The 15,467-nt window shown below is 33.7% G+C and overlaps 1 protein-coding gene across 6 annotated transcripts in view; it reads left to right on the plus strand.

Moving 5' to 3' along the window:
• Positions 1-15,467, plus strand: part of PIK3C2G (phosphatidylinositol-4-phosphate 3-kinase catalytic subunit type 2 gamma) — a 422,558-nt gene that overhangs the window by 156,063 nt on the left and 251,028 nt on the right. For all 6 annotated transcript variants that reach the window (XM_005570265.5, XM_074005892.1, XM_005570267.5 and 3 more), the window contains one exon: positions 3,924-4,112. In XM_005570265.5, the coding sequence (XP_005570322.3) occupies positions 3,924-4,112 (189 nt within the window). The remainder of the gene's footprint in view (positions 1-3,923; positions 4,113-15,467) is intronic.

Raw genomic sequence — 15,467 nt, forward strand, 5'->3', positions numbered from 1 at the left:
TTAGAACTCTATATACAGTAAAATTGTATTTCTTAAAATTAAGGCCAAATGAAGATATTTTCAACCAAATGAAGCTGAGTTAGTTTATTATCAGTTCATCCGTACTATACAAAATAATAAAATAAGTACTTCAAGCTGGAAGAAAATGATACTAGATGGAAACTCAAATCTGTAAGAAGAAATGGAAAATACCCCAAAATAGATAAAGAAATAAAAATAGTTTCATTTACACATTTATTAATTTATTTTAAAAGTGATTAAAGAGAAATGAATCACAATGTACTCTGGGTTTATAATATATAAAAAATAAAATTTATAATAACTTCAATAAGAATGAAAATGGAAAATGGAAGTAAACTGTTCCAAGTTTTTTATATTATATGTAAGGATGCATAATGTTAATTCATGATTGGCTGTAATATGCTTAAACAAAGATATTTTAATATCTAGGAAAACCATACCCCTTAAATTTTAAGAGTATATTTAAAAGCCAAGGAGAAGATAAAAATGAAATATAACAGAAAAAAATCTAAAAGGAAACATAAAAAAGAAAAAAGGGGACTAAGAAATGATTTGGACAAAGAAAAAAAAAAACACTTCACAGAAACAAATAGCAATACAGTGAGCCATTGGTATGATTAGGTGACCATATCAACATGACATTAAATGTAAACACACTAAGAACTCAAATTAAAAAGCAGAAGTTGTCAGCCTACATCAAAAAAGCAATATATAACTGTATTCTGTTTACAGGAACATGTTTTATATATAAGCAATTAGATTAAAAGTAAAAGAATGAGAATATTTACCAGGAAAATCATATCACCTTGCTAGATCTAGAAAAAAAGTGATAGAGTTCAATACCCATTCATGTTAAAACTAGAAATAGAGTGAAACTTTCTCAACCTTGAAAAGTGATCTATGAAAAGTTTATAGTTAGTATCACGTTAAATCATGTAAGAATGAATCCTTTCTCCTAAGGTTGGAAACAAAGCCACGATGTCTGCTTCAAACATTTATCTTTAATCTTGTTTGGGAAATCCTAGCCAGCACACTATGTGAAAAAAAAAAAAAATTAAGGTAAAAATTGAAAAGAAAGAAATAAAACTGACTATTTTCACACAGCATGATTATGTAATGGTCATAATGCTTAAGATAAATGTACAAGATCTAATTGTGTTCCAGTAAAAATATATATAAAATAAATTCTGTTTTGGAATTGTATTTACTACATCAAAATTTTATTTACTAAAATTTTACTAATCTTTTACTAAAATTTAGTAAATTATTTAATAAAATTTTATTTACTGAAAAGTGTAAAACTTTGCTAAGGAAAATTAAGGAAAATCTAAATAAATGAAAAATATACTGCATTTATTGATTGAAAGATTCCTATGGTTAAGATGATAATTCTCTCTAAACTCATCTGTAAATAAAATATAATCCCAATGAAAATCTCAGCAAGTTTTTGTAGAAATTGAAAAGTTGACTTCAGTATTTATGTGGAATGCAAAAAACCTACAATAGTCAAAGCAATCATGAAAAAAGAACAAAGTCTGACTTCATAATGTGTGTGAATTTATGTACTATAAATTTACAGCAATTAAGCTAGTGTGATATAGCTTAAGGATAGGCAAATAGGTCAATGGAATAGAATTCGGTGTAGATAGAATAGAAAGCCAGAGACCCATTTGTAGGTTCAATGTATTGTTGACAATGCCACCCACGCCATAAATGAAAAAAGTCCTTTCAGCAAGTAAAATATTGCTTTCAGAATACTTGAGAAAAAAGCCACAAGAATGAATGTTAAGATAGCCAATGTTAAACAAATAGAGAAAGTAATAACTGTTTAAAAATTTCTGAATTGGACATCATCAAAATGTAGAACTATTCATGAAAAGCCCCCGTTAAGGAAATCTATAGGCAAACCACATTCTGAGAAAAATATGTGCAAACATTTATATGACAAACTTTTTGTATCCAGAGTATATAAAGAAATCATGCAAATGAATCTAAACAAACAAGTAGGGAAAAGACATGAGAAGAGAGCTCCAACAAAAGATATAAGAAAATAGCATATGAAAAATTGCCTAGACCCCAAGTAAATATAAATTAGAAGCACAATGAGATACCACTATACACCCATTAGAATGGATAACATTATAAAGACAGACAAAATCAAGAGTTGGCAAGAATATGGTACAAGTGGAACTATCATACTCTGCAAGCAATAATGTAAAATTTTACAATTACTTCGGAAAACAGTTTCACAATTTTTTGTAAAGATAAATACCTAACACATAACCATGTCCTTCCTCTCATAGATATTTCCTAGGAGAAATGAAAAATACATTCATATAAAAACTTGTACACAAATGATCATAGCACTTTTATTCATAATACCCCCCAAAAGGAAGCAACCCAAATGTCCATCAAACAGGAGAGTGAATAACTAAATAATGGCACAATTACACAAAGGAATAATATTCATTAATTATAAGGAATTAACTATTGACAAACTCAACCAATATGGATGATTTCAAAAACATTATATAATGGAGTGAAAGAAGCCATAAATAAAAACATATTTACTCTATGATTCCATTTATATGAAGTTCTAAAAGGTTAATATTTATCGAGAGAGAAAGAAATGATACCAGTGCTTGCCTCTGATGACATGAAAAAAACTGTTTTATATCTTGAAAGGAGTGTGGTTGTTATCTGGTATATGCATTTGTAATAATTTATTGAACTGAATCTGTGGCATGTCCTTGAATGTGAATTTGCTTTAACAAAAGGAGCTAAAAAAAAAAGAAAGAAAGCATTGTTTGGTATTGGGGAAAAATATTTAATCTGAGCAAATATGTTTTAGTAATTTTACTATGAATATTTTTTCTTCTGTGGCTTTTTCCGAGGAAAAGGTGGTAGCAAAATATAAGGAAAGGAACCTAAACGCACCTTCAAAATCACCTATAATCCAATCTTTTCTTTTTACAGATGAGGAAAACTTTAACATGAATTGTAGAGAGACATAGACTTTTAAAAGATTTTTTTATGTTTCGTTAGCTTTCTTGGGAGTTTCAGCAGATTCAAGCTCAGTGTCAGTTTGGAGGAGAGAGTGCTCAAAAGCCATTGTCGTGCGAGGGAAGCTGTCCTCCAATTGAACCGTGGTTCTGAATACTTCTACTGGAGTGTGAGCAAAACATGATAAATTGTCAGCAAGTCAAGGCCCTAGTCCTAGATTTAGATCTTTTATTTCAGACTACTCTCCAGGGGGAAATACTTGAGCATCTAAGAAACTAGCATCACTGACATTTTCACGCCAAACTTCCCATGAACTCTGAACATTTAAAGACATAATCCAGGGATGAATTGAGATCTTTGTTTTTGAAGTTAACAACAGCAAAGATTTCTGAACTCTGATAAAACTTGCTTTGAGATGAAGAAATATCATTACTAAAATATGCCATTTTTTTCATAGGCCCACTTGGATCTCAGTTAATTTGTAAAAAATAAAAAATAAAAAAAACATAAGAAAGTAAATGGTTGATTACCTTTGTTCTAAATAGGATGTGTCACAGGATTCAGATAAACTTGGTTTTCCCTAGGGGAGAGAGATTTTTGCCAACCAAAATGACATATTAAAAAAAAAAAAACCACGAATAAAAGTGAACAAAAATAAATGTGAGTTATCTGAATTGATTTTTTCTTTTTCAAAATAATAATACAAAAGAATAAAGTTAGTGGAAAATAAACTGATGAAATAACCTATGAAGCTATCCCAGGAAGGTAAAAGACGTTTTTAAAAGTAAGCTAAAATAAAATTCAAAGAAGTACAGTAAGGTTTGGTACTGCATATTTATAGCAACATTTGTTAGTGCAGCAAACTCCACTAAATTACTGTTTCCAATCTGGTTTTTCAGACTCTCTGAAGAAAAGAAAAGATATTTGTGGTTTTATCGCTTCTACTGCAATAATGAAAACTGCTCCCTTCCTCTAGTCCTGGGTAGTGCCCCTGGATGGGATGAAAGGACTGTTTCAGAAATGCATACCATTTTGAGAAGATGGACATTTTCTCAACCTTTAGAGGCTCTTGGGCTTTTGACTTCCAGGTAGGAATTGCATAACAAGCATGATATTACTGACTGAGAAGAACTTGCCTGAAGAGAAATAGAGAACCGTATAATTAATTCAATAGCTATTCTGTTTGTTCTCAATTTTGATAGTTATGGATATTAATTTTAGATAAATGTAAGCTATGAATATAAATTTTAAACAAATCTAAGTTATAATCATGTCTTCTGCCCTCAGCTTGTGGTATAATAAATGGTAGAAGTTTCTTAAATGAGGAGTCTAGTTCTTACAGAAATAATTTAATTAAACAGGGAAAAATGAAAACCCCTACTTCTCTCAGACTAAAAGCGTCTTTAAAAATTAGGATCATTTTTTGTACTATTAAAATATGCAAAGTTTAGCAAAATGCCCTGTGTAAAGTAGGTGTACAATTAATATGATAATGACGATGACAGGAATAAAAGAAAAAAAAAATATTCTTTGCATGTCCTTGAGATCTTCACTCAGAATCAAATGCATGGAGCACCAGGAAAGGGCTAATGATGTCTTCTTGTTAAAGAGAAACTTGTAGGAATAACTGTGGTAGCTGGCTCTGGTCCAGAAGAAACAAGTCTTCCTTGGCTTCCCTTTTATATTCAAAGCCAAGAAAAGATATTTTAAGTCTGTCCTGATAGCATCAGCTCACTGATGCCATGAAGAAAGTCTGCAATCTCTTGAGCCAGGCAAAAAATTGTGAAACCCAGCTCTATTCTGAATCCATTCTCAAGAACCCGAGAGGAGGAGAAAGGTGGGAAAGGGAGTTAGTTACATGAAGAACTTTCTTCATGTGACCTAAATTGACTTTGAAAAATTTATTTACTAATTTGTGTCCTTCAGAAAACTTCTGCGGTGGGTAAAGGGGAGAGTGGGTTTTTCGAGCTTCTCAGTCACTGAATCTCGAAATTTACATCCTATCTTTATGCTCCTCACTTTGAAGATTTTATTAGTTTTATGGCTTCTTCCATTAACTGATATGTGCTCAGATGCCTACCTCTTTCTTTGTATATATAATGGAATATATATATATAATGGAATATACATATATATATTTGTTTCTATTATTGTGCTTGCAACTTTTTTCTTTTATAAAGTTTCTTGTGTGAGGTCTTCTCTGACCTTGCCGTGTAGAATTGATCACTCCTGGACTAGTACAGTGCTCTATTACTTTATACATTGCATTTTATGGTAACATCTTTATATGCAACATGTAAAATGTGTATATTTTCACTCACATCTGACTCAGAGCCACTCAAGGCAAAACAGATCGTCTCAATGTTTCTGTTTCCTAAAGGCTTAGTATTACCTAGGACATATTAATTCCTCAGTATTGAACCAATCACTTTTTAGATACATTATTATTATTTGTACAGTAGTTTAACATTTAAATTATAAGCAATTTGAGGACACTATCATTACTATTCATCTCCTACATGACTTTGTACAGTTACATTAGTTAATAAAATAATTATATGGTAATTAACAATGGATTGGTTTCATTGGGATATTCATAATTCATCATGCTAGTGTTTAAATATCCTTTTGGAAAAAAGGTCTCATTTCCAACATAATCCTAACCCCTTTTTCTGGTTTAGATGTCAGAACAGCTAAAATCTGTAAAATTATTATGCTAAACTCTAGCTGGTTTTGCTGAAGTTAGACTTGGGCTATTAGCACAATTATTATTTTGTCATTCTTGAACTGATTAACTAATAGAGAGTTCATTCAAAATGTGACAGTTACAACTGACAGAATAAGAGAAAATAAACATCTGACAAGGAAATTTTATTCAAAACATATAAAGACTCTTAAAACTCAAAAGCAGAAAGATAAATAACCCAATTGTAAAATGGGCAAAGGATCTGAATGGGCATTTCTCCAAAGAAAATATACAAATGCCCAACATTTACATGAAAATATGCTCAATATCATTAACCATTAAGGAAATAAAAATGAAAATCACCTAACACCTAAGATAGCATACTCACTAGGACTGGCTATAATCGAAAAATACAAAAAGGACAAAAAATGAAGTGTTGTTGAGGCTATAGAGACAATGGAAACCTCATTTATCTCTGGTGGGAATGCAAAATCATGTAGCTGATTGGAAAACAGTGTGGCAGTTTCTTAAGTGTTAAATCCAGAGTTACTATATGACCCAACAATCTTACTATTAAGTATATACCCAAGATAAATTTTAAAATATGCCCACTCAAAAACTCATGCACACATATTTATAACAGCATTATTCACAATATCCAAAAAGTAGAAACAATCCAAATATCCACCAACTAATCTATAGATATGCAAAATGTGATCTACCCATACAAGATTAATATTATTTGACAATAAAAAGGAATGAATAGTGATATATGCTACAACCTGGATGAACCTTGACAGCATTATGCTAAGTGGAAGAAGCCAATTACAGAAGACCACATATGGTATGATTCCATTTGTAGGAAATGTGCAGAATAGGCAAAGCTGTAGAGACATAAAGTAAATTAGCAGTAACTCAGAGCTAGGGCAAGTTGGGAGAAAATGGAGAATGACTGCTAACATGTATGAGATTTCCTTTTGTGGTTATAATTGATATAATTGTTGCACAAATCTGGAAACGTGCTAAAAACATTGAATTGTGCACTTTAAATGGGGTAGATTGTAAGGTATTTCAATAATATCTCGGTAAAGGTGTTTAAAATTTTTGAGAAAATAATTGTAAAGGTAATATCTATGAATCTCTATAATATCTTTCAAGAATAATTTTCTAACAAGATAACTTTCTAAAGTTTAAAGTTCATGGAATATTTTTTAGAAAAATCTTTAATAGAATGAAGATTGTAATACTGCTCTGTTTACTCACTTATAAAATAAGAGGATTAGCTGGATGAACGTCAATATTCTCTGATCCCTGATAACTAAACAGAATTATGCTTCGTGAGTCTTCTTTATCTAAACAGATCTTCAAAATCTATTTGGCTCGTTCAATGTTTTACATGTCCAGATAAAATTTTTACTTAGTGCCCCTTAGTACTATCTCATATTAACATCCATAATAACCCTATGATGGAAATATTATTATTATTCCCATTTTACATATGAGGAAACTGAGGCCTATACAGGTTTCGTTGCCCTAAGTGCCCTGTAAGTTGAAAACCTGGGAGTCAAATCCAGGCATTCATGAGAGCTTATAATCTGAACCATTCTGCTTAAAGCCTTCCTGCATAAACATGCTAGGCTATTTACATATGAAATATCTTGGCTATCTTAAACAGTTTTTTAAAATTGTAAGTAGGAGCACTTAGCTATCTCGGTCATGCGTGGATGTTTCTACTTCACTGTGTAGTTTCTTTTTTCCTGAATAATCAGATTTTTAGAGGTTATGGGGACTGATTTTAAAGTAGAGGGTGTTTATTAAACTTCATTCAGGGAACTTAGTAGAATCCTGATTTATTTACACCCTGGAAAGTTTCTTATCATGCACCAAGTAAGGTCAATGAAAAGGTTGGAGTATTTCCATTGTACTCATCCTCCCACTCCCACTCTCAGTTTTACTGAACTATTAAAAAGCTTGAGGACAAGCTGTTTCCAGAAATGAACCTTTCAACTCCTCTAAATTAAAAAGCTGACTTTTCTGAGAACAAACAGTATGTGCTTATTAAGTGAGTTGTCAGAGTGAGTTCTTGAGAGATCTATATTTTTCCTCCTTTGAGCAATCTATTTTTTAAATGGTTTAACCTCTTGAGGACTGGTGTGTTCCATTTCCAGTTTGGAGAGTTTTTAATATTGCTATTTACTTAATCTGTCCAAAGGTTCACCATCTCCTTTTAGTTTATTTTTAGCAAGAGACATGATGAAATTTAATTTACCTAGGATGGGCCATACGGTGTTAATATTTCTACTACTGAGTGCCAGCAGAGAGCTCCCTGGGTACTGATAACTTCCATTAGAGAAGGCGGTGCTGTCAGGAAAACAGAGACCAAGGGCTAAGGTCTGTGGTTCTTGGCAGATGGTAGCTATTTTCCTGAACCCTGATGCACAGGCACAACTATTCAACTGCTAATAACAAGCAAAAAATACCCAAGGAATTAAAAGTCAGTTCAAGGAAAGTATTCATTTAAAAATAGCAACTTTGAATTGGCATCAGAGGATTATATCAGAAGCTTAAATAAAAAATTTGACAAGGTACGAGAACTTGCCATCCCACATGATGTAAAATTATTGTTTTGCAAGAAGAAAAGCAATATTTAACAGACAGTGCCTTAGCTTCCAAAATTAGGTTCCTTGGAAAAATATTTCCAAAATATTTTTTTCCTCCAAACCATTGTATTCTTTATTGTACATTTAATTTATAATGAGGCTATTGTTTACTAACATTGTAAATAGAAAGAATGGAATATGGCATAGGGAGGCAGTTAAAACTCCCACTTTTGACTGCATAATTAAATTATGAATGATGGTGTATCTTTTCCATTTATTTATTGAACAAAAATATGTGTACAGACAAACTGGTAGGCACTGAATCAAAGAGGTAGAGGAATAAGCCATAGTGACTGTCTCTAAACAAGGTACAATTTATAGGGAGAGACTCAAGCTAGAGGTCACCACGCAATGTGCTCTGTACCATCACCAAAATAAGTATTAAGTGCTCTACGAGCCCAGAAGAGAGAGAGGAAAATTCTTTCAGAGAAAGTAAGGAGAAGTTCACAAAGAAATTGGATTCTGACTTGAAATATTCATAGGAATATTCTGAGTGGGGAAGTGGGGAAATGACATTCCAAGAAGGAGGACTAATGTGTGCATGGTTATAGAGGTTCAGAAAACAGTGAGTCGTTTTATATAACATTAGAAGAGAATTATATCAGGAAACAAAGTTGAAAAGGGCGGTTCAATTTAGATTGTTTCAGGCCTGGTTGAGCCAGATAGGTACTATGAACTTATTATGGCAGACCATGGAATTTTGTTAAGAACAGGAGTCATAAAATCAGATTTATCTTATATGTGCATAAATCTGGGATCAGTGTAAAGAATAGATTGAAAAAAGAAGAAAATGAGAGAAAGAATATTAGATAGATGATAGATATTGAAATAATCCATTTGAAAAATGGTCTGGGACTGAACTAAGAAGTCTAACTAAGCAGTAGGAACCCACAAAGCAGATTTGAGAGACGTTTCAGAGGAAATTGAAAAAGAGAGAAGAAATAAGGAAGATTTCAAGCTTACAGACCTGAGAAACTTGATAGGTAATTGCATCATTCACCAAGATAAGAGTTTTAGATGAAGGAGCAAATTGTGTGTGTTGAACGTTGGAAAGTTCTATTCTGGATATGTCACATTTTTAAAAACCCATGGGACACATAGAAGAAGATGCCTGGTATGCAGTTGTGTATACAGGTCTGAATCTTTGCAGAGAAATCAAAACTTGAAAAACAATGTGGGAGTTGTTGGCTTTCAGACAGTAGTTGAAGCTACGGAAGTAGAGGATGTGTAACAGCTACTGTGTGTAGCTATAGAGAGGAAGTACAGCAAGAGGCCAGAGATGGAACTCTGGAGAACAGCAACTTTTGTTGTTGTTGTTGTTGAGATGGAGTCTTGCTCTGTCTCCCAGGTTAGAGTGCAGTGGCGCGATCTCGGCTCACTGCAACCTCTGCTTCCCCGGGAGAACAGCAACATTTTAAGGGCAGTGCAAAGCAAGAAAAACCAGGAAAATAAAACGAAAAAAACTGACCAAAAGGTTGCAGGAGATCCAGAAAAGGGTGGTATCTTAGAACTCTTGAAAAAGATTTTCGAAGGCTTTAAAGAAGTATTAAATAGAATTAGGTCTAAAAACAGATCAATGAATTTGGAAATCAGGTAGTCACTGATGATATCAATGAGAGCAGTTTTTTAAATTTAGTTTTAATTGACATAATAATTGTATATATTTAGGTGGTACAATGTAATCTTTTGATCTATATATACATGGTAGAAAGATTAAATAAAGCTAATTAGCAAAGTCATCATCTCACAAACTTATTTTTGTGTTTAGAATGTTAAAAATGTGTGTTTAGTAATTTCAAAATATATGATACATTGTTATTAACTCTGGTCTCCATGCAGCGCAATAGATCACAGAAACTTACTCTTCCAAGCTAATGAAACTTTGTACCCTTTGACCACAATCTCCTCTCTTTCCATTTCTCCTCTCCCCAAAGCCTCTGGTAACCACCTTTCTACTCTATTTTTATAACATTGATCTTTTAAGATTCCACATGTAAGTGAGATTTTTAAAATATTTGTGTTTCTGTACCTGGCTTTTTACACTTAGCATAATGTCCTCCAGATTCATTCATGCTGTCATAAATAACAGAACTTCCTTCTTTTAAAGGATGAACAGTATTACATTGTGTGTATATACCACTGTGTCATTATCCATTCATCCTTTAATGGACACTAAGTTTGCTTCTATATCTTGGCTATTGTAAATGATTAAATGAATATGGGGCACAGATATCTCTTTGATATATTAATTTTACTTCATTTGGATATATATTCAGAAATGAGATTACTGGGTCATATTTTAATAGTGAAGTTAGATTCCATACTTCAAGTTCCTGAAAAGGAATAGGAGAGATATAAATGGTGCCTCTTGGAATAGAATTGACAATAAAGGCAAAAAGATAGCTAAAGTTGGAAGTGATCAGAAAAAGACGTTTGATGTTTGGGGTTTGTATCCCTTTTTAAATAAAAGAGCTTCCAGCATGCTTACAAGGTGAAAGGAAGGCTATTTGAAGGGAAGATCAGAAAAGAGATGGATAGGTGAAGTAGCAAAAGGGGATGACACTAACAGCCAACAGCCTGGAACAAAAGTGCAAGCAAGAATTTTATCCAAGGACAAGAGTGTAACTTCTTCCTATCAAGTGAGAGGGAAGGAAAAATATGAATACAATTATAGATAAGTGTGGATATAGAAGAGAAAAATGTGGAACTGTCAGTATTCCCTATCAAGAAAGAGTGAAGGTGAGAATGAAGAAGGTGGAGTTATATAAACACAAAGATACGTATTTTGTCTTTGTATGCTTTTGGAGGTTCTTGAGTTATTTCCAGATTTCACAGTTGATAACATAAGCTTTGAAATCAGACCTATCTGGTTCTGCCAGTTATTCCTTGAATGACCTTGGAAAAGTTTATTTAACTTTAAAACAGAGAGTAATATTATGTACCTCCTAGGGTTCTTGTCTGGAACAAATAAGGTAAGGTACATATGAGAGCATTCAATCAATGCTACCAAACATTCTTATCATCACCAATCCTTCATTATAATTACATTTTAAAGAGAAGTTCGAGCTTTCAGATTCTTTCTTTGCCAAATGTTAAATATAAATAAGTTCACGAGAAATATTTAATTTCTATTAAACATAAATGACTTAAATACACTTGTCGAAACTTACATGATAAAACGTTAGCATCTTAATAATATTTTATAATTGAAGGGCATAATTTACAAAACACTTTACAATATATGACTTGAAATACAGAAAAACCTCCTTACTATTAGTCCCAACATCTATTTCCTCCATTTTACTGATCTCCATTTTACAGATGAAGACATTGAAACCCATTTGTTTATTCATGTATTCGATACATGTGTATTGATGGCCTACTCACCTTAGGCACTTTGCTAGGTCCTGAAACTAGCAAATAGAAACATGATCTTTATTCATGGTCTTGCAATTTTCTGGAGGTAGATAATAGGCCATTACCAAATTATGAGTGTAAAACAACAGTTGTTATCACAACTTTGAATAAAGGCTACATAATCCTATGATAACATACAACAAAAGAACCAGACCTTTCTTCAAAGGGGAAAAGTCTTCCCTAAGGAAGTTATATTCGAGCTCAAATCTAAAGGATAAGTGGGAATGAACTGACAAAAGGGAAAGAGTAAGAGAATGATTTTCTGCGAAGAAGAACTTAAATATAACTAAGTCTTGAGACAGGAACTGCACTTAGGAAACTGGAAGAGAGACAGTATAGCTGAAGTCCAGGGGAGGAGTGTATGATTTAAGATGAACTGACATTTGAAGGTCAAACTAGAAGACCGTGTTGAGGACTTCTAAAGCAGGACCAAGTTAGACAAATTGGCCTTTATACTAGTAGCAACAGTAAGGCATAAATGATTCTAAGTAACAGAATATTTTGAACAGATTTGCATCTCTTAAAGATCACTCTGGTTTCAGAGTAAAGCATAGATTTGGTGAGGAAAGCAAAAATAAATGAGCTTCCAAGAACTCTTTACCCACGACTACGTCCTGAATGGTATTACCTAGGTTTTCTTCTAGGGATTTTATGGTTTTAGGTCTTATGGTTAAGTCTTTAATCTATGTTGAGTTAATTTTTGTATAAAGTGTAAAGAAGGGATCCAGTTTTAGCTTTCTGGATATGGCTAGCCAGTTTTCCCAACACCATTTATTAAATAATAGGGAATCCTTTCCCATTGTTGTTTGTGTCAGCTTTGTCAAAGATCAGATGGTTGTAGATGTGTGGCGTTATTTCTGAGGCCTCTGTTCTGTTCCATTGGTTTTTATATCTGTTTTGGTACCAGTACCATGCTGTTTTTGTTATGGTAGGCTTGTAGTATAGTTTGAAGTCAGGTAGCATGATGCCTCCAACTTTGTTTTTTGCTTAGGATTGTCTTTAACAAATGCCAAAATAGACAAATGGGATCTAATTAAACTAAAGAGCTTCTGCACAGCAAAAGAAACTATCATCAGAGTGAACAGGCAACCTACAGAATGGGAGAAAAATTTTGCAATTATCCATGTGACAAAGGGCTAATATCCAGAATTTACAAAGAACTTTAACAAATTTAAAGAAAAAAGCAAACAGCCCCATCAAAATGTAGGTGAAGGATATGAACAGAGACTTCCCAAAAGAAGACATTTATGCAGCCAACAAACATATGAAAAAAAGCTCATCATCACTTGTCATTAGAGACATGCAAATCAAAAGCACAATGAGATACCATCTCATGCCAGTTAGAATGGCAATCATTAAAAAGTCAGGAAACAACACATGCTGGAGAGGATGTGGAAAATAGGAATGCATTTATACTGTTGGTGGGAGTGTAAATTAGTTCAACCTTTATGGAAGACAATGTGGCAATTCCTTAAGGATCTAGAACTAGAAATACCATTTGACCCAGAAATCATTTACTGGGTAATACTCAAAGGCTTATAAATCATTCTATTATAAAGACATATGCACATGTATGTTTATTGCAGCACTGTTCACAATAGCAAAGACTTGGAACCAACCCAAATGCCCATCAATGATAGACTAGATAAAGAAAATGAGGCACATATACACCATGGAATACTATGCAGCCATAAAAAAGGATGAGTTTATGTCCTTTGCAGGGACATGGATGAAGCTGGAAATCATCATTCTCAGCAAACTAACATGAGAATAGAAAACCAAACCCCATGTGTTCTCACTCTAAGTGGGGGTTGAATAATGAGAACACATGGACGCAGGGAGGGGAACATCACACAACAGGGCCTGTTGGGGAGTGTGGGGGTAGGGGAGGGATAGCATTAGGAGAAATACCTAATGTAGATGACGGGTTAATGGATGCAGCAAACCACCATGGCATGCGTATACCTATGTAACAAACTTGCCTATTCTGCACGTGTACCCCAGAACTTAAAGTATAATTTTAAAAAAAATGAATAAATAAAAATAAGCTTCCTGTTAGGAAGCAATGGAAGTAGTTCAGGTGTCAGAGAATGGCAGTCATCCTAGGAGGGTGGCAGCAATGATGTAATTAAATGAACAGAATGAGAAAATGGAAGTGAAAACGGCAGAATTGAATGGGAAGGGGCTGTGAAAAAGAGATGTTTCAAAGATGTATTAGTCTGTTCTCACATTGCTATAAAGAAATGCCTGAGACTGAGTAATTTATAAAGAAAAGGGGTTTGGTTGTCTTATGGTTTTGTAGGCTATACAGGAACCATGACTGGGGAGGCCTCAGGAAACTTACAGCCATGGCAGAAGACAAAGGGGAAGCAGGCACACCTTCACATGGCTGGGCAGGAGGAAAAGAGATGGGGAGAGGTGCCACACACTTTAAACAACCAGATCTCATTAGAACTCTATCACTAGAACAGCACCAAAGGGGGAAATCTGCCCCCATGAGTGAATCATCTCTCACAAGGCCCCACCTCCAACACTGGGGATTACAGTTCAACATGAGTTTGGGTGGGGACACAAATCCAAACCATATCAAGGCTCAGTTCTATGTTTCTGTCTTATGTAAGTAGGTCATAATAGAAAGATTCACCAACATGGGGCACACTAGCTGACAAGCAAATTTTAGAAGAGTCTTATTGTTCAGGCCGGGCACAGTGGCTCACGCCTGTAATCCCAAAACTTTGGGAGGCTGAGGTGAGGTTGGCAGATCATCTGAGGTCAGGAGTTTGAGACTAGCCTGGCCAACATGGTGAAACCCTGCCTCTACTAAAAATACAAAAATTAGCCAGGCATGGTGGCACAGGCCTGTAGCCCCAGCTACTCAGGAGGCTGAGGCAGGAGAATCACTTGGACCCAGGAGGTGGAGGTTGCAGTGAGCCAAGATCGCGCCACTGCACTCCAGCTGGGGTGACAGAGTGAGAGTCCATCTCAAAAATAAATAAATAAATAAATAAATAAATAATTTTAAAAAAGATTATTCAGATTAGGATTAGTTGGCTTTGAGGTGTTTTGAAATGATTGCATTTACAGATTTGGTTGTTCAAAAAATCTAAGCTAGAGACTCCAGTTTGTTTTCTAATCATCCACAGAAAGATATGAATTAAATGAAGGATACAGATGAATTTGCTTAGAGAGAGGGAACATAAGGTAATAAAAGAACAGCCTTGATGTTTAAACCCAAAATTTCTATCCTTTTCAGTGCATCATGTTGCTTTTACATATAATGTTTAGTGCATCCAAACATAGTATCTACATGGTGCTTTCAATACACTACTGGCTTTATGACAGTGACTTTTTAAGACTAGCTACATGTAAAATCAACGTGTAATTATATAACAGGAGTGAAATCAAGAACTGCTCTTTAATTGTAAATAGTAATTTTAATTCACTAATACAATGACTATCTAGTTAATTCCCAATTTCTATACTCAAGTCCATATACTATCCACCAGGAAATATATCTGTATTGTTACATGTCTCCTTGGGTCTGAGATTCATTATTATTCCCTTTAGATCATGACTCAGCCAATGCCCTAGTCCAATTACACAGATCACATTACTTACTATTAAATATCTTTATTGATCCATTTAGAATGCAATAAAATAAATAATATACCCAAGATAAT

Source organism: Macaca fascicularis, chromosome 11 (genome assembly GCF_037993035.2).
Source record: "Macaca fascicularis isolate 582-1 chromosome 11, T2T-MFA8v1.1".
Lineage (NCBI taxonomy): Eukaryota > Metazoa > Chordata > Mammalia > Primates > Cercopithecidae > Macaca > Macaca fascicularis.